This window comes from Misgurnus anguillicaudatus, chromosome 18 (assembly GCF_027580225.2).
Source record: "Misgurnus anguillicaudatus chromosome 18, ASM2758022v2, whole genome shotgun sequence".
Lineage (NCBI taxonomy): Eukaryota > Metazoa > Chordata > Actinopteri > Cypriniformes > Cobitidae > Misgurnus > Misgurnus anguillicaudatus.
In genome coordinates, this window is record NC_073354.2 from 25,358,740 (window position 1) to 25,378,800 (window position 20,061).

General features: G+C 36.6%; 2 protein-coding genes across 15 annotated transcripts; one reads left to right on the forward strand and one right to left on the reverse strand.

Annotated features, from left to right (window-relative positions):
* Positions 1-2,302: 2,302 nt before the first annotated feature.
* On the reverse strand, positions 2,303-16,867 carry sele (selectin E). 14 transcript variants are annotated; one of them, XM_073856165.1, is made up of 22 exons: positions 14,863-16,828; positions 14,683-14,752; positions 14,200-14,586; positions 13,977-14,087; positions 13,700-13,891; positions 13,228-13,422; positions 12,940-13,131; positions 12,655-12,849; positions 8,300-8,491; positions 6,434-6,625; positions 6,091-6,285; positions 5,692-5,880; positions 5,354-5,545; positions 5,076-5,270; positions 4,794-4,985; positions 4,451-4,645; positions 4,049-4,240; positions 3,709-3,900; positions 3,430-3,624; positions 3,149-3,340; positions 2,644-2,838; positions 2,303-2,559 (listed from the first exon to the last, which is right to left on the reverse strand). In XM_073856165.1, exons 1-22 carry the CDS (start codon positions 14,863-14,865, stop codon positions 2,309-2,311), a joined length of 4,104 nt encoding a protein of 1,367 aa, XP_073712266.1. In that variant the 5' UTR covers positions 14,866-16,828; the 3' UTR covers positions 2,303-2,308. The 14 variants fall into 14 exon arrangements, with proteins under 14 accessions (XP_073712266.1, XP_073712269.1, XP_073712268.1 ...); XM_073856168.1 differs by lacking the exon at positions 3,709-3,900 and having other exon boundaries at positions 14,863-16,867; XM_073856167.1 differs by lacking the exon at positions 5,354-5,545 and having other exon boundaries at positions 14,863-16,841.
* Positions 16,868-18,180: 1,313 nt separating this feature from the next.
* On the forward strand, positions 18,181-20,061 carry LOC129430166 (si:dkey-51e6.1). The gene is made up of 3 exons (XM_055187261.1): positions 18,181-18,379; positions 18,591-18,715; positions 19,891-20,061. The coding sequence occupies exons 1-3, from the start codon at positions 18,238-18,240 to the stop codon at positions 19,969-19,971; spliced, it is 348 nt and encodes a 115-aa protein (XP_055043236.1). The 5' UTR covers positions 18,181-18,237; the 3' UTR covers positions 19,972-20,061.

Sequence of the window (20,061 nt, forward strand, 5' to 3'; positions counted from 1 at the left end):
AAAATAAGGCTACTAACCAAAAGCACTACTTTTTTGTATAATTTAATGTTTTTTTATTAAAATGTTGAGTTTTGGAACAGTTATTTGTCACAAATTTTCTTTGGGGGGACGTGAAGGAATGCACCGTACACAAGGGGGGCCGCACGCTGAAAAAGTTTGGGAATCACTGCACTAGAACTCTACTTAAAGGAACAGTATGTAGGATTGTGGCCAAAACTGGTATTGCAATAACAAAACTTGTGGCTAAAACTGGTACTGCAATCACACAACTGGTGGCCAATACACAACATGACAACATAGACATCAGTTGAGGGCTGCAACTCCACTTTTTAAATGACAACAAGACCATTCTTGTCAGTGATATAAGTATTTGAAATGAAAATAATTTCTTAATGTCTAGTGACATATCAGGGCCATTTTATGATTGATATAAATTTCTTACATACTGTTCCTTTAAGTATTACTGGTATTGTGATCTTTTTTTAGGTACTTTGAAGTACTAGTAGAACTTTATCATTTATTAGTATGTAGTGCATAACTTTTATATTTATTAAAATATTTAGTTAAGTGTAGTTTTAGTACATTAAAGTTTACCTGGGATCTTATGTATTCTGCCATAACCTTTTTAACATACACTTTGGATACACACTCAGTTTATATGTTTTGGGGTGGACATAGTTATATCACATTATTTTATTATTAGATCACAATTTGTTAATAATTTATTGCTGACTCAGAGTGGATAATTTATTTATTTTTATGCAACAATGCTATTATAGCATTATATTAATCGTTTTAATAAGCAATATTAGGTTGTATAAACAAGAACTTTGTTTAGTGCTCTTATTAGTGAAACTGAATAAAAACTTCTTGGCCAATGTTTACATATTTGGCATATTTCGTTTAAACCCAACTGTTCTACATCTTTGTACCCGTGTTATTTTCTAATTATTTTTTAGTGTTAAAAGCGTTTCTTACATACATAATTATGATGATTCTTACCTGTGTCTTACCGAATGCAGTATTATGTCAGCAATAACCTGCCCACGCTAAATAATGTGCCATTTGATTACTGTTTAGGTACTTGTTGCCAGATTAGTACAAAAACATAAAATAGGCCATGAAGTAAAAAATTAAGTTCACACCTTGTATTTCAGAAAAAAAACAGAGACATTGCTAACACTAATCTGCACACTCTCACTTTATACATTTCTTGAAGTGTCAGATTATTGCTAAAACATTAAACTCTAAAAGGGATTTTTCACAATGGGATCTGGCAACACTGCGAATGCTGCAGTGCACATGCGGCCGCCAGCGTCTCACAGTTGCTTGAGTCAATCTCCGTCATTGCTCTAAATCAGACTGTCCCGACTGTTCTTATAAACCTGTGGAGGATCCTCAGTATTAGAGCTGAAAATTAAAATAGAAAAACGTACTGTTAAGTAGGATATAGTTAAGCAACCTAAAAGTAAAGTAAAAACAACTTAACTTAAATTTAAAGTAGGCTCACTTGCTCATGTCAATCTTATTAGCTGTTCGGGAAACAAAAAGATTAAATTAGTGTTTTTATTGATGCTGCATAAACCATTAAACCGTGTGATAAGTGTATATCATAGAGGCTAGCTCACTGTTACGTCTCAATTTCTTCAGTATCCAAAGGACTGATAACAGACAAGAGCTCCCGACAACTGCTGAAACCCCAACTGTCACTTCTGTCACTTTAAAGCTCGATGCTGAGGGTCCAGGTTGAGCTGTAACAGGTTAAGATAAAATAAACATTTCAGATGTAAAATGTCATACCAAAGTTATCATTAAATAAAGCCATAGCAATATTTACCTAAGCACACTGCTACCTCCCCTGACCAGTTTCCATTGTGGTTGCACATCACAAACTCATTATTGTAAAGCTGGTAACCATCATGACAGATGAAGATGCAGACTGTGCCAAAGATGGGTTCCTCCAATGTGCAGTTCATGTCCCCATTGACAGGCTCATAAAGAGGTGGGCAATCCACCGCTATAGAGTAAATAAACAAATCAATGGGTTCAAGTTGGAATGTTGTCTTTCATTTTGGACGGCAAGGTCAGTGACTGTAACATTGAGGGTCTTTTACAGTATTAAACACACATATATAACGATTTCATCAGGCTTCAGAAACATTTAAAAAAGAACACAATGAATGGCCTCTCAGCTACCGTAGTTGCAACTCTTGCGTCATCACAACAGGGTGTTCAATGCATCACCGTTTCAGTTTAATAAACGTTGTGCAACGTTTAGTCGGGGCTGAACTCAGCCCTGATGTATGTTTTACCAGTAAGTGTTTGTAAATGTCACATTAAATTGCCATATGTGTTTTAAAAACTCACGTTCACAGGTTGATGGTTTGCTGGTCCATTCTGTGGTAGCAGTGCATTTTCTCGTACTGGACCCCTTTAGTTCATAACCCTCCTCACATGAGTATTCACATACAGAGTCATATGAAAAATCTCCATTGGGATTAGAACATTGGACACTGCCGTAATATAAAGTGGTGACATCCGCGGGATTGCATTTTACAACTAAAAAATTAAAGATTGGTACAGTGATTAAAACTTATTTGCTTGACTTCAGCCGGCTACTTGATTTTAAGTGAGCTTTCTTACTTTCACAGCTGGGTTGTGAATCATTCCAGTGTCCTGTGGCTCCACAAAGCAGCGTAGATGAGCTGGATGTTTGTAACGTGTATCCTTCTTCACAAGCAAACTCACAGGTGGATTGGTAGCCAAAGTTGTCTTTGGAATCATGGTGACACTGCATTGCCCCATTGTTTGGTGTGATCAGCTCTGAACATTGAACAACTGCAAACAAATGTACAGACATGTAAATAGAGATTGTTAATCATGAAAAATAGAGATACACCGATAGCTTTTTTGTCTGACACAGATTTTAAAAAACAATACTGGCTGATTGTGATATCTGTCACTTGCGCATACTTGCAGTAATAAATGTTTGTCATTAATGTCTGTTATGATCATTTTTAAAATTAGCAAAGTTTAATAAAAAAAAAAATATATTTTTAATATAATCCAAAAATTGGCCTATACATTGGTCCATCCCTAATAAAAAGTAGTTATATTTGCTTCACATGTTAAAATAGTTTTTACTCACGTTCACAGGTTGGTGGTTTGCTGGTCCATTCTGTGGTCGCAGTGCATTTTCTCGTACTGGACCCCTTCAGTTCATAACCCTCCTCACATGAGTATTCACATACAGAGTCATATGAAAAATCTCCATTGGGATTAGAACATCGGACACTGCCGTGATGTAAAGTGGTGACATCCTCGGGTTTGCATTTTACAACTAAAAACAAAAAATTTTAATTGGTAAAGTGATTAAAACTTATTTGCTTGGCTTCAGCCGGCTATTTGATTTTAAGTGAGCTTTCTTACTTTCACAGCTGGGTTGTGAATCGTTCCAGTGTCCTGTGGCTCCGCAAAGCAGCGTAGATGAGCTGGATGTTTGTAACGTGTATCCTTCTTCACAATAAAACTCACAGGTGGATTGAGAGCTGAAGGTGCCTTTGGTATCATGGTGACACTGCATTGTCCCATTGTTTGGTGTGATCAGCTCTGAACATTGAACAACTGCAAAACAAAAGTAAGATAAATGGTTTTAAGTATGTCCAGAATGTGTAAACACATCCAATATATGCTATACATTCTACTCACGTTCACAGGTTGGTGGTTTGCTCGACCATTCTGTCGTCGCGGTGCATCTCGCCATACTGGCACCCTTTAGTTTATAACCCTCATCACAGGAGTATTCACACTGAGAGTCATATGAAAAGTTTCCATTAGGATTAGAACAATAGACACTGCCATGATCTGGTGTGGTGATGTCCTCTGGTTTGCATTTTATAACTGAAAGAGTAAAAAAGGGGCAGTAGCAAAGTTTAATAAAAATAAAAAATATTTTTAATTTAATCCAAAAATTGGCCTATACATTGGTTCATCAATAATGAAAAGTAGTTATATTTGCTTTACATACGTTAACATAATTTTTACCCACGTTCACAGGTTGGTGGTTTGCTGGTCCATTTTGTGGTAGCAGTGCATTTTCTCATACTGGACCCCTTCAGTTCATAACCCTCCTCACATGAGTATTCACATACAGAGTCATATAAAAAATCTCCATTGGGATTAAAACATTGGACACTGCCGTGATGTAAAGTGATGACATCCTCAGGATTGCATTTTACAACTAAAAACAAAAAATAAAAATTTGTAAAGTGATTAAAACTTATTTGCTTGATTCCGCTGGCTACTTGACTTCAAGTGAAAAATTACAAAATTATTTATGCACGTCGGGTTTGGGTAAAAAGTGATTCGGGTAATTTCAGGTCGGGTAAATTTCTTTGGACTCTAGAAGACATCTACAGCTGGCTACTTGATTTTAAGTGAGCCTTCTTACCTTTACAGCTGGGTATTGAATCGTTCCAGTGTCCTGTGGCTTCACAAAGCAGCGTAGATGAGCTGGATGTTTGTAACGTGTATCCTTTTTCACAAGCAAACTCACAAGTGGATTTGTAGCCAAAGTTGCCTTTGGGATTGTGGCGACAGTGCATTGTCCCATTGTTTGGTGTGATCAGCTCTGAACATAGAACAACTGCAAACAAATGTACAGACATGTTAATAAAAACTGTTAATCACCAAAAGTAGGGATGGACCGATAGCATTTTTGTCTAATACCGATTCAAACAAACAATTATAGCCGTAATAGTTATATTTGCTCCACATAAGTAATTTCTACTCACGTTCACAGGTTGGTGGTTTGCTGGTCCATTCTGTGGTAGCAGTGCATTTTGTCATACTGGACCCCTTCAGTTCATAACCCTCCTCACATGAGTATTCACATACAGAGTCATATGAAAAATCTCCATTGGGATTAGAACATTGGGCACTGCCGTGATGTAAAGTGGTGACATCCTCAGGATTGCATTTTACAACTAAAACCAAAAAAATTAAAATTGGTACAGTGATTAAAACTTATTTGCTTGACTTCAGCTGGGTACTTGATTTTAAGTGAGCCTTCTTACTTTCACAGCTGGGTTGTGAATCATTCCAGTGTCCTGTGGCTCCACAAAGCAGCGTAGATGAGCTGGATGTTTGTAACGTGTATCCTTCTTCACAATAAAACTCACAGGTGGATTGAGAGCTGAAGGTGCCTTTGGTATCATGGTGACAATGCATTGTCCCATTGTTTGGTGTGATCAGCTCTGAACATTGAACAACTGCAAAACAAAAGTAAGATAAATGGTTTTAAGTATGTCCATAATGTGTAAACACATCCAATATAGGCTATAAATATACTCACCTTCACAGGTTGGTGGTTTGCTCGACCATTCTGTTGTCGCGGTGCATCTCGCCATACTGGCACCCTTTAGTTTATAACCCTCATCACAGGAGTATTCACACTGAGAGTCATATGAAAAGTTTCCATTAGGATTAGAACAATAGACACTGCCATGATCTGGTGTGGTGATGTCCTCCGGTTTGCATTTTATAACTGAAAGAGTAAAAAGGGGCAATAGCAAAGTTTAATAAAAATAAAAAATATTTTTATTTAATCCAAAAATTGGCCTATACATTGGTTCATCAATAATGAAAAGTAGTTATATTTGCTTTACATACGTTAACATAATTTTTACCCACGTTCACAGGTTGGTGGTTTGTTGGTCCATTCTGTGGTAGCAGTGCATTTTGTCGTACTGAACCCCTTCAGTACGTAACCCTCCTCACATGAGTATTCACATACAGAGTCATAAAAAAATCCATTGGGATTAGAACATTGGACACTGCCGTGATGTAAAGTGATGACATCCTCAGGATTGCATTTTACAACTAAAAACAAAAAATAAAAATTTGTAAAGTGATTAAAACTTATTTGCTTGATTCCGCTGGCTACTTGACTTTAAGTGAAAAATTACAAAATTATTTATGCACGTCGGGTTTGGGTAAAAAGTGATTTGGGTAATTTCAGGTCGGGTAAATTTCTTTGGACTCTAGAAGACATCTACAGCTGGCTACTTGATTTTAAGTGAGCCTTCTTACCTTTACAGCTGGGTTGCGAATCGTTCCAGTGTCCTGTGGCTACACAAAGCAGCGTAGATGAGCTGGATGTTTGTAACGTGTATCCTTCTTCACATGCAAACTCACAAGTGGATTTGTAGCCAAAGTTGCCTTTGGGATTGTGGCGACAGTGCATTGTCCCATTGTTTGGTGTGATCAGCTCTGAACATTGAATAACTGCAAACAAATGTACAGACATGTTAATAAAAACTATAAATCACCAAAAGTAGGGATGGACCGATAGCATTTTTGTCTGATACCGATTCAAACAAACAATTCTAGCCGTAATAGTTATATTTGCTTCACATAAGTAATTTCTACTCACGTTCACAGGTTGGTGGTTTGATGGTCCATTCTGTGGTAGCAGTGCATTTTGTCGTACTGGACCCCTTTAGTTCATAACCCTCCTCACATGAGTATTCACATACAGAGTCATATGAAAAATCTCCATTGGGATTAGAACATCGGACGCTGCCGTGATGTAAAGTGAGGACATCCTCAGGATTGCATTTTACAACTAAAAAAAAAAAAAAAAAAAAAATTGGTACAGTACAGTGATTAAAACGTAATAGGCTTTATGCCCAGCTGTACTTCCTGAACTTCAGCCAGCTCCTTATTATCTGTCTGCCATTATTGGACAAACTGATTAATCCAGGTGTGCCTGACCTCAGTAGTCACAACAACTATAATCAGACACACCTGGATTCATAGATATGTATATAAAGGCTAGATGGCTCAAGGCGGAGTCCCTAACGGCATCACCTGGCGGCCATCTTACGACAGGGCGGTCGCTCACTCGTAGCGTTCAGTTTAATGGTGCAGGTACTTTTAAATGACCATAACTTGCTCAATTTTCTACCGATTTTCAAACGGTTTGGGTTTTTACAAACGTTATTAACGTGGCTATAATTCTGGATGCTTTAACATGTTTCATGAATTTATTTTTATTTTTAGTATAGGTATGCAGTGTCATAGGTACATCTTTGACGTTTATAACAAACCAAACCGTTTGAAAATCGGTAAAAAATTAAGCAAGTTATGGTTATTTAAAAGTACCTGCATCATTAAAACTCAATGCTACGAGTGAGCGAGCGCCCTGTCGTAAGATGGCCGCCAAAATGCGGACGTTGCACTCAATTGGCCAGCAGCGCGGACGAGCCATCTAGCCTTTATATACATATCTATGCCTGGATTGATCAGTTTGTCCAATAATGGCAGACAGGAAGGAGCTGTCTGAAGTTCAGGAAGTAGTGCAGCTGGGCATAATTGACTTCAGCTTAGCGGTCTTCTTCACGGGTCCACAGATCCGAACCCGAGGTCCGACCTGAGCGGGTTCGGGTCTAAAAGTTTCATATGTGCCTTGGAGATGGGTCGGATATAATTACCACAACGGTCTCGGGTAATTTAAAATGAATGTGTTTCGCCGAACGGACCCGAGATGACCCGAACTATCTCGCAAGTGTGCGTAGATGTGCCAACCGTCCTCTGTTTGGAAAGAGCGCTTGTGACATCGTGTGGCTGTCAATCAATTTTAAATGTACATTTTAGCTGTAAACGTTACCTTTGTGTCGTCGTCAGATAACAAAAATGAAAATAAATGAAGCAGACGGCCAAATTGGTTTGCGAGGCCACCGGAGTTTGGTGCGTCCGGGGCTGCAGAGTGCAGACTGCCCACATGTCGGTGCCGAAATCTGCCTTGCTCCAGGTCTTCAGCTTCCCCATTCTCTTTACATTCAAGTCCAGTTGGGTAAAAAATGTCACTTGTTCGGACTCGGGTAAGGTCTTTCTTTAACAAATTAGTTATGCACCTCGGGATGGGGTAAAAAGTGATTCGGGTCATTTCAGGCCGGGTACCTTTCTTTGGACCCGAGAAGACATCTACAGCTGGATGCTTGATTTTAAGTGAGCCTTGTTAATAGAGACTGTTAATCATGAAAGTAGAAATGCACCGATAGCATTTTCTGTCTGATAGAGATTAAAACAAACAATACTGGCCGATTGTGATATCTGTCAAGCGCATATTTGCAATATTGACCTTTTGCCATTAAAATAGTCTGTTACGATCATGTTTTAAATAAGCAAAGTTTAAAAAAAATTAAATTATTGTTTTTAATTGATCCAAAAATCTGATTGGTGCATCGCTAGTGTAAGTCATGTTTGATTCACATAAATAAATGTGAATTCTACTCACGTTCACAGCTTGGTGGTTTGCTCGACCATTCTGTTGTCGCGGTGCATCTCGCCATACTGCCCCCCTTTAGTTTATAACCCTCATCACAGGAGTATTCACACCGAGAGTCATATGAAAAATTTCCATTAGGATTAGAACAATAGACACTGCCATGATCTGGTGTGGTGATGTCCTCTGGTTTGCATTTTATTACTGAAAGCCAAAATTGAGAAGCACCATAATGAGCCTATATGTTTAAACAGAAATGTAAGTAGTGTCCAGAGAAATGTTACTCACCATTCTCACACATCTTTCCATAAAAACCTTCAAAGCATGAGCATGTGTGGTTGTTTATAGTCTCAACGCACTCGCCATGACCACTGACGCAGGAATCATTTTTGCAGGATGCTGAGAAGAAGAAACAATTTTGTGTATTTCTAATGTTACTTTTTTAAACTTTAGTCAGTGCATATACAGTACAGACACATAAGATCCATTTTATTTTACCTCATAAGCTAGTAAAGACCACCTACCAGTGTAACATAACGCAGTCTTTCGTTTCAAACAGTGCTCATCGTTCCATTTGCCGGCCTCCGCGTCTCTTTTAATGTATATTTCCACACAGTCTGCATTATAATTCTTTCCGTTGGGCTCATTTTTTGCCCAGTTCTTAGCTTCATCATTAAGTTTCTTGTTAGTTCCCACCCAGGTCCAGATGCCATTAATTTTGCGTATCCCAATCCAGTAATACCCAGAAACTCTTGGCAAGTAGCTGTTTAAATAAGAAATCTCCTCTTTGTTTTGAATGGCCACCATGTCTGTGAAGTGCTTCCTGCACCAGTTTCTTGCCTTTTCCCAGCTCATGGTAGAGTCTGAGTGATGGTATGACCAGCCTTCAGTGCCAGTCCACATGTTTAACACTGCAGAATTAAAACAACGTTGAATTAACTATTTTACAGGTTGTCAACTGTAAAATTGAACACAAACATTTGAGTTGTTGCTAACTTTATGATTTCTCACCTGAAGAAATAAGAAGAAGCGAAGCAAAAAATTGCAAAGGGTTGACTCCACATAACAGTATTTTGAAGCTCTGAAAAGTTGAAGAATTATATCAATTGCATGAACATATGACACTAGATTGATAAAGTACACTGATACACAAAAATATATTTAAAGAATGTAAGTATAATAACTCACCATTGTTAGTGATGTGATCCTTTCGATATCTCTGCAGTTCTTTTACTAATAAGATGCTTCTGTTTGGGAATAACTGTGATGGGGCATTTATATGGTTGCTCAGCTATGCTTCCCTTCCCAGAACGCCTTGTAATGTCGGCCAATACAAGCACAGGAATTCTGATATCTGGAAAAACCCACTATTTAAGGTTCACAGAGGAAGAACTGCTGTCCACTTTCATTTATTTTCACTCTCACATGTCAATGTGTCAAAGTGGCAGGAAACGGGAAAGGCTGTATACATCAAATGTAATTATGGGAATTTTTGTTGTGACTGAAACCATCCAAAATAAATTAACGCTGTTCTATTTTAGCATTTTCAAAATAGCTACCCTTAGCAAAGGATTTGCAAAATTGTACTCTTATCAAGCAGCTTCTTGAGGAGACATTCAGTTGAAATTCCTGCGAAGTGTTATCTTCAGCAGTGTTTATAAAGGATATGTATAGACAATGTGGGTCATGAAGAGCACCACTGCAAATTGACGTATTGTTGGCAGTAATAACTCCACTGACAATACGTTACTGTATAGCCTACTCACGGTTTAATGGAAAATAATAATATTAATATTTAAAAATATATAATATAATTTTAATATGACATGACCTTTCTCAGTCAGTATTAAAAATTATATTTTACAAAATATTCTTTCAGGATGATTTGATGTGTAAAACCGTAAATGACAAAAATTACTGTGTAGCTGGGTTTTCACTGGCAGGGTCAGTGTCATGTTTTTGCTTTTGTTTGATAGACAGTATTTGAAGGGACACTCCACTGTTTTTTTTTTTAATTCTCATTTTCCAGCTTCTGTTGCTACCACTTTTAGCATAGCTAGGTGCAATGATATTACGCAGCAGCCGAAAATAGTCCCCTAATATCTTTCAATAGCAGGGGACTATTTTCGGGCACTATATCATTGCGCCTCCTGCAGCCATGTTACGACAGCAAAGTCCTTGATTGTTACGCCAGAATGACTCCTAGCCATATCTGCCTATAAAATCTCAACTTTAAATTTTTTATTAGTCTTGGTACACGATGTAACTACAGAAGAGTCTTAGTTAGGAGTTTTAAATAGAAAAAATATCAAAACTCTTTTTGAGAGTGATGCTAATGGTCTAATCAGATTCAATGGATTGTGCTAAGCTATGCTAAAAGTGGTAGCGCCAGAACCGGAGATCGGCTGAATGGATTCCAAAACAGTAAGAATCAAATGTTTAACTGGGGAGCTGGAAAATGAGCATATTTTCAAAAAAAGTGGAGTGTCCCTATAAGGAGATGACAGGAATGTAAAAGGTATGGGATTGGCAAAGGATCTCAAGCTGCAGTTGAACTTGGGTGGCTGGAAGTGCATATGCACCATATGTCGGAGTACTGTCCACTAGCCCATCGGCTCTGTCCAGTGTCATGTTTAAAAAAAAAATATTCAATTTATTTAGTCATTTATTATTTATTTTTAACTTTGATACTAAACAATGTTGAGGAAGTAATGCCCATAATGCTTTCATTAAATTCAGTCACAATGTTTCATAAATTAAAATTTTTATTGGTTTTCACACAAGTAGTTTTATAGGCTACATTAAATAAATAGTCACAAAAACAGCTCATAAATAATAATAACATTACATTTACACAGAAACAAATAGAAAAGTATGGAACAATATGCTCGGTCAGGAAAAAAAACTTCCATTAGGAAGAAAAATGACAATTAATTAATTTTTCCTGCATGTCTGGGTATCTTGTGAAGACCCCATGAAGTATGATGTACTTCTGCCCTAAATCAGACTGTCACGACTGTTCTTATAAACCTGTGGAGGATCCTCAGTATCAGAGTTGCTGAAAATTAAAATAGAAAAATGTACTGTTAAATAGGATATAGTTAAGTAACCCAAAAGTATAGTAAAAATTAATTGAACGTAGATACATTATATTTAAAGTAGGCTCACCTGTTCAGTTCAAACTTATTAGCTGTTCGGAAAACAAAAAGATATATACATTAAATTAGTGTTTTTATTAAAGCTTCATTCACCATCAAACTATGTGATTATATTGCTATAGTGTATATTATAATGGCTAGCTTACCGTTACGTCTCATTCTCTTCAGTATCCAAAGGATTAATAACAGACTAGAGCTCCCAACAACTGCTGCAACCCCAAGTGTCACTTCTGTCACTTTAAAGCTCGATGCTGAGGGTCCAGGTTGAGCTGTAAGGTACAGGTTAAGATAAAATTAACATTTCTGATGCAAAATGTCATACCAAAGTTATCACTAAAAAAAGCCATAGCAATATTTACCTAAGCACACTGCTACCTCCCCTGACCAGTTTCCATTGTGGTTGCACATCACAAACTCATTATTGTAAAGCTGGTAACCATCATGACAGCTGAAGATGCAGACTGTGCCAAAGAGGGGTTCCTCCAAAGTGCAGTTCATGTTCCCATTGACAGGCCCATGAATAGGTGGGCACTCCACTGCTATAGAGTGGATAAACAAAAAGTGTTTATTTACTGTAAACAAAGTTTACTTTATATACGAAACTGCATATTGTATGTTGCAAGAGTTTCTTACCTTCACAGCGAGGTGGTTCGTGACTCCACTCTGCAGTTTTTGTACAGCTGATCTCTGACGCCCCCTGGAGGCGATAACCTTCTTCACAACTGTAGCTGCACTTACTCCCGTAAATAAAGCTTGAATCTGTGCAGACCATGACACCATTGGCTGGATTCTCACGGGATGGGCATCGAACAGCTGAGCAGTAAAAAATATGACATGATCTCCATTAGGATTAGCATGATCTGATGTGTTTTACCAGTAAATGTTTGTAAAAGTCACATTAAATTGCCATGTGTGTTTTAAAAACTCACGTTCACAGGTTGGTGGTTTGCTGGTCCATTCTGTGGTAGCAGTGCATTTTCTCGTACTGGACCCCTTTAGTTCATAACCCTCCTCACATGAGTATTCACATACAGAGTCATATGAAAAATCTCCATTGGGATTAGAACATCGGACACTGCCGTGATGTAAAGTGGTGACATCCTCGGGATTGCATTTTACAACTAAAAAACAAAACAAAAATTGGTACAGTGATTAAAACTTATTTGCTTGACTTCAGCCGGCTACTTGATTTTAAGTGAACCTTCTTACTTTCACAGCTGGGTTGTGAATCATTCCAGTGTCCTGTGGCTCCGCAAAGCAGCGTAGATGAGCTGGATGTTTGTAACGTGTATCCTTCTTCACAAGCAAACTCACAGGTGGATTGGTAGCCGAAGTTGCCTTTGGGGTTGTGGTGACAGTTCATTGTCCCATTGTTTGGTGTGGTCAGCTCTAAACATTGAACAACTGCAAAAACAATCATTTCAAAGGTTTAAAGTATGTCCAAATCGGTATCTATGTAAACAGCATCCGATATATGCTATAAATTCTACTCACGTTCACAGGTTGGTGGTTTGCTTGACCATTCTGTTGTCGCGGTGCATCTCGCCATACTGGCACCATTTAGTTCATAACCCTCATCACAGGAGTATTCACACTGAGAGTCATATGAAAAGTTTCCATTAGGATTAGAACAATGGACGATTCCATGATCTGGTGTGGTGATGTCCTCCAGTTTGCATTTTATAACTGAAAAAGAAGAAAAGGGGAAATATTATATAAATCCACAGAACTTTAAGCAGATCTATATCACTAGACAGTATGGAGACATCTGAGCCTTCTTACTTTCACAGCTGGGTTGTGAATCATTCCAGTGTCCTGTGGCTCCACAAAGCAGTGTAGATGAGCTGGATGTTTGTAACGTGTATCCTTCTTCACAAGCAAACTCACAGGTGGATTGGGAGCTGAAGTTGCCTTTGGGATCGTGGTGACAGTGCATTGTCCCATTGTTTGGTGTGGTCAGCTTTGAACATTGAATAACTGAAAACAAATGTACAGACATGTTAATAGAGACTGTTAATCACGAAAATTAGAAATACATGTACATGATAGCATTTTTTAAAATCTGATATAGATTTAAACAAACAATACTGGCCGACTTGCTAACTTACAGTATTGAACTTGTGCCATTAAAATAGATTTCTGTTCATGTTTTAAATTAGAAAAGTTAATTGTTTTAAATTGATCATAAATCGGCCTATGCAGGTTTATTACTAGTGAAAAATAGTTAAATTTGCTTCACAAAAATTCTACTCACGTTCACAGGTTGGTGGTTTGCTCGACCATTCTGTTGTCGCGGTGCATTTTGCCATACTGGCACCATTTAGTTTATAACCCTCATCACAGGAGTATTCACATAGAGAGTCATATGAAAAGTTTCCATTAGGATCAGAACAGTGGAAGGTGCCATGATCTGGTTTGGTGATGTCCTCTGGTTTGCATTTTATTACTGAAAAGCCGAAAATGAGAAGCACCATAATGAGCCTATATGTTTAAACAGAAATGTCAGTAGTGTCCAGAGAAATGTTACTCACCATTCTCACACATCTCTCCATAAAAACCTTCAAAGCATGAGCATGTGTGGTTGTTTATAGTCTCAACGCACTCGCCATGACTACTGACACATGAATCATCTTTGCAGGATGCTGAGAAGAAATTTGTGTATTTCTAATGTTACTGATTTAACCTTTAATCAATGCATATATGACACAACAGATTCATTTTAGTTTACATCATAAACTAGCAAAGACCACCTACCAGTGTAACATAACGCAGTCTTCCGTTTCGAACACTGCTCATCGTTCCATTTGCCGGCTTCCTCGTCTCTCTTAATGTATATTTCCACACAGTCTTCATTATATTTCTTTCCATTGGGCTCATTTTTTGCCCAGTTCTTAGCTTCATCAGTAAGTTTCTTGTTGGTTCCCACCCAGATCCAGGTGTCATTAATTTTGCGTATCCCAATCCAGTAATACCCAGAAACTTTTGGCAAGTAGTTGTTTAAATAAGAAATCTCCTCTTTGTTTTGGATGGCCACCATGTCTGTGAAGTTCTCCCTGCACCAGTCTCTTGCCGTTTCCCAGCTCATGGTAGAGTCTGAGTGATGGTATGACCAGCCTTCAGTGCCCGTCCACATGTTTAACACTGCAGAATTAAAACAACGTTGATTTAACTATTTTACAGGTTGTCAAATGTAAAATTAAACACATTTGAGTTGTTGCTAACTTTATGATTTCTCACCTGAAGAAATAAGAAGAAGGGAAGCAAAAAATTGCAAAGGGTTGCCTCCACATAACAGTATTTTGAAGCTCTGAAAAATTGAAGGATTATATCAATTGCATAAACATATAATGACACTAGATTGATAAAGTACACTGATACACAAAAATATATTTAAAGAATGTAAGTATAATAACTCACCATTGTTAGTGATGTGATCCTTTCGGTGTCTCTGCAGTTCTTTTACTAATATGATGGTTCTGTTTGGGAATAACTGTGATGGGGCATTTATATGGTTGCACAGCTATGCTTCATAACTTCCCTTCCCAGAATTCCTTGTGACGTCGACCAAGCACAGGAATTCTGATCTCGGGAAAAGCCCAGTCTTTAAGGTTAACAGAGGAGGAAACTGCAGGCGACTTTCACTTATTTTTACTCTCACATGTCAAGGTGTCAAAGTGGAAGGAAACGGGAAATGCTGTATAAACGAATGTGATTATGGGCAAATGTTGTGTCTATAAAACCATCCAAAATTGATTAGGACTATATTACATTTTAGCATTTTCAAAATAGTTACCCTTTGATAAGAATTTGCTAAATTTATACTCTTATCAAGTAGCTTCTTGACGAGAAATTTTGTCAAAATTTCTGTGAAGTGTTATCTTCAGCAGTGTTTAAAAAGGATATATAGACAATGTGGGTCATAAAGAGCACCACTGCAAATTGACGTATTGCCAGAAATAATTCCACTGACAATACTTTACTGTATAGCCTACTCAAAGTTTGATGGAAAATAATATCAATATATCAAAATCTATATAATATAATTATAATATGTACAGTTTATAATATATACTTTTAATAGACATTACATTTTTTGCAATGTTTTAGAGAATGCCTTGAAGGAATACAACTTTAATTATGTCCATCATTGATAACTACAGACTAGAATGTGTGACTCTAAAATCTCATAATCTAATTATGACAATTAGGAGCATAAAAGTTTGATTTCAATAATTGATTTAACATCAATTTCAATATTTGACATGACCTTTCTTAGTCATTTAATATTAAAATTATCAAGGTTATATTTTCACAGAATGTTCTTTACATATGTAGGATGATTTCATAACAGTAAACTAAAAAAGTTACTTTAGCTGGGTTTTCACAGACTGGGTCCCGTATCTTTATTACAAACATAATCAAATGGGCAATTGCTGTGTATATATTTGTGAATTGCTGTGTGGGACATGATAAGTAAACGAATTTACATTTTGGGCACATAACAGAGGAAAATGAAATTATTTATTGTCAATATAAATGCAATTTATGTGATTTCATCAAAACATTGGCTTATACTGATGTACTCGTTGATTTTTAAGAATGTGATATAATATTGCTTTTTGTATACCACTTTAATTTTAGGTTTGAAAGAGTAACACACTTGTTCAAAAAAGTCAGAACGGTAGTCTATGTCAAAAAAAATTGTAAAAGTGGTTTGTTGTTATTTTACATAATCTCTCTAGAGGTTTGTAAGGTTTGCATTTTTACTGCCAGATTTCAAAGTGACCTTGACCCCTTTGGATGCCTTACAGTTTCTAATGTTTGCACAGAATTGTACCAGCTTCCGTTTTACAGAAATAGCTTCCACGGGTCCATTTTAAGTTACTCTTAAACTTCAGAAAAGGGTTATTCACAGAAAAAAGTTTTTTCTTTCTCACATTTCAAAGTCTTAGAACAACAACAAAAAACTTACGGGCAACAGAAAGGTACTATGGATGTTATAAAATAGAATAAAAGTATATTTGGGTCATTCCACCGAATCAGTGCCATTTGCATGTTGTAACTCGTCAAAATTGAAGTTGATAATTTTCTTTTTTAACACTAAATCTAATAACACACATGTTTTTTCTTTTCAAAATGAGTATTGGTCAGGTAACTAGTTGTTTTTTTAATGAAGGTTGGAAGCATTTTGATAACAGGACTGAAGGTTTTTTGCATAGATTTAGCAAATAGTTGAAATAGCTGCATTAAATATGTGCTAATACCATAAAGACACTTAGCAAATTCTAGTGATTTACCAAATTTTTATTATTTTTAAAATAATCCGATAACATCAAAGAAATAATAAAGGTAACAGGACTGAACATTAAGATTGACATTCACAGTCACAGTCACACCAATATCATAAAATATACAAAAAAGAAAATGAGAAAAGTGACTTTTGATCTTCACATGACCTTCAGAAGATCCAGATCATGTCACTTCCTCTTAAAAATGTGTATTGTGGAATATTCCTAAATTTTTAGAGAGGGGAACGTTGGGTAACAGAAATCGGAAACAAAATATTGAGTCAAAATCTGGGGACATAATTAAAATGTGCATTTTATCTAAAATATTATTACTTTCCATGGTAAAAAATATTTAAAGTAAAGATGATATATGGACCCACACAAAAATGCAAAAAATTAAAGATATCTAAAGAATTGTTTGCTTTATATTTAAAGGTAAAGTAGAGAGCAGGGACAGATAAAATGCTATTGTTCGGTTTTTATTAATGTTTTAAAATATTTAGTTTGAATTTGGTGTAAGATTAACATGCAGGACACTTTGCTTAACAATAAAATGTGTTTTGGAGTTAGTTTTCATACATTTTTATACTTTTAATATCCTGGGGACAGAAATGTTACCCATTCGGTGGAATGACCCATTTGCTTTTGTTCTTGAAACTTTACAAAAAGTGCTAAAGTTTTGGGGTTCGATTTTTGATGCTTTTTCGTTTTAAATAATTTTTAAAAATTGCCGGACTACTTTATTAATTTCAGAGTTAAACTGGACATCAGCATTGAGTGCATTGAGTAGTTAAGAGGGAAAGTCCGCAGATCTGACAAAAGGAAGGGGTGGTGGGAAAAAGATTATGAAAATGGTTTAACACTGACCATAGTTTATTTTTAATGTCTGACAAGCTGATATGTCAACAGCCAAATAATAAAAGCATTAGTCAGAATTTCAATTGGTGCGTCAACTTATTCCCTTATCATTTTCTGTCTCATATGTCGTCAATGAATAAGAAATGTCTTTTGGGAGTCTTTTAAATTGCTTTGAAAGTGTAAAGGTATAATATAAGATATTAATATATTTAAAATAATAATAATATAAAAATTATTATCTATGGTATTTTGTTGAACTACCGTTTTCATGATACATTTTTATAAAGTACAGTGTGTAAACCATAGACATTAATGTCAGAACAAACATGCAGATATTGACTTTCAGAAAAATAAAAAATGTTTATTCTGATAGTTTACAAACAGTACTTTACAAAAAATATATCATGAAAACCGCAGCTCAACAAAACACCATAGATGATACTTTTTATATAATTTTTCTTTAAATATATTAATACTTTACATTTTCAACGATTTTTATATCGACATATTTACTTCTGGTTATTTATTCTTTATTCGACATCTACTTCCGGTTTAATCTGTTTGCTCGCGTGCATACTGTATAGCGGAATAACCATATAAGGCTCGTCTTCCGCTCGTTGCTGCTACTCGTTATGATACAGTGGAGATGGCAGACACCCTGAGCAAAGTTCCCGACGTGGAGATTGATCCTGAGGGAAAGTTTAAATACATTTTAGTGAACATAAAAGTTAAAGGTGGGACGGATCATAAAGTGATAGTGAGGGGAACTAAGAGTGCGGAGTATCACAGTGAGTGCACGCTCCCAACTTAGCTTTATTCATTGCTATAACTGCTTGCCAACAAGTTACCATTTCTTGGTTCTAGTATAGTTCAGCAGTTCTAAAGCAATTGAAATATTCTCTTTAATGTCCAAAAAGCTCAAACCTTCACATAAATGGCTGATTGATTATGTTGCATATAATAGTTTATAAGAATAATGAGTGATGCCTTTTCATTTAGATCACATATTTGAAAAAGTGAATCCTGCTATGGAGGCTTTGGGACTGGAGTGTAGTTGTCTTGGAGGAGGCAAGATTGAGCACAACAACAAAGACAAGAAACTGCGTGTTTTTGGGGAATCAACGGTATTTTCCCCCATTATAAGCAGACATTTAGAGGAGGTTGTCAGGCATTATGACAAAAGACCTAAAATAGCTGATTTGAAGTTGTTTTTCTTACAAGTTATTATGTGTTTCTATCAGTAAGAAGCAACACAGATAAAGGGACACTCCACTTTTTTTTTTTAAATATGCTAATTTTCCAGCTCCCTTAGAGTTAGACATTAGATTTTTTACCTTTTTGGAATTCATTGAGCTGATCTCCGGGTCTGGGGGTACCACTTTTAGCATAGCTTAGCATAATCCATTGAATCCAATTAGACCATTAGCATTGCGCCTAAAAAAAACCCCAAAGAGTTGCAATATTTTTCCTATTTAAAACTTGACTTCTGTAGTTACATCATGTACTAAGACCGACAGAACATTCAAAAGTTGCGGTTTTCTAGGCAGATGTGGTTGGGGGCTGTGCTCTCGTTCTGGTGTAGTGATCGGGGACTTTCTTGCCGTGGCATGGCTGCGGGAGGCGCAATGATATTACGCAGTAGGCGAAAATAATCCCCTTAGTAACTTTCAATGGCAAGGGACTATTTTCGGGCAGTGCGTAATATCACTACGCCTCCTACAGCCATGTTGCAGCGGTGAAGTCCTTGATTGTTGTGGCAGAGTGGGAGTGTGGTTCCTGGCCGTGTCTGCCTAGAAAGTCACAACTTTTCATTTTCTGTCGGTCTTAGTACACGATGTAACTACAGAAGAGTCAAGTTTTAAATAGGAAAAATATCTCAACTCTTTGGCTCTCTTAGCATTAGCGCGATGCTAATGGTCTAATCAGATTCAATGGATTGTGCTAAGCTATGTTAAAAGTGGTACCACCAAAGCTGGAGATAAGCTGAATGGATTTGATTCTTACCAAAACGGTAAGAATCAAATGTTTAACTCTAGGGGAGCTGTAAAATTAGTATATTTTCAAACAAAGTGGAGTGTCCCTTTAACCTTAACTAATGTGTGTGTCAGAAACACCAAAGGTACAAGTAAGCATATTTACAGTAGTTGTAAATAACACATCAAAGCTATACAAACATGTTCTTTTGCGAATGTTAAGCCAAAAACCAGGTAATTCCGTTTTTTTTTTAATAAGTTAGGATTTTACTGGGGTTTAAGACAAAGTTTTAATATAATGGCCATCTGCATCTTTTCTTTTCTAGGGTTATGGAAAGGCTGACCATGGTGTCACAGTGGAGAAACTAAAATCTGTTTACAAAGACTATGAAATCACTATGGAATAAAAAAGTTTGAAAATTGAATAACATTACAATTTAATTCACACTTTATATTAGTGAATGTAGTGATTGAAATAAACAAACCCTTTGTCAGCA

Coding starts and splice junctions, on each gene's coding strand:
- sele (XM_073856165.1), bottom strand. Junction 12,850..12,939: donor CAAACCACCAACCTGTGAAC/GTGAGTAGAATT, acceptor TTGTTTTTGCAG/TTGTTCAATGTTTAGAGCTG. Junction 5,881..6,090: donor TTCGCAACCCAGCTGTAAAG/GTAAGAAGGCTC, acceptor TTTTGTTTTTAG/TTGTAAAATGCAATCCTGAG.
- LOC129430166 (XM_055187261.1), top strand. CDS start 18,238: ATGGCAGACACCCTGAGCAAAGTTCCCGACGTGGAGATTGATCCTGAG. Junction 18,380..18,590: donor TAAGAGTGCGGAGTATCACA/GTGAGTGCACGC, acceptor CTTTTCATTTAG/ATCACATATTTGAAAAAGTG. Junction 18,716..19,890: donor GTGTTTTTGGGGAATCAACG/GTATTTTCCCCC, acceptor TTTCTTTTCTAG/GGTTATGGAAAGGCTGACCA.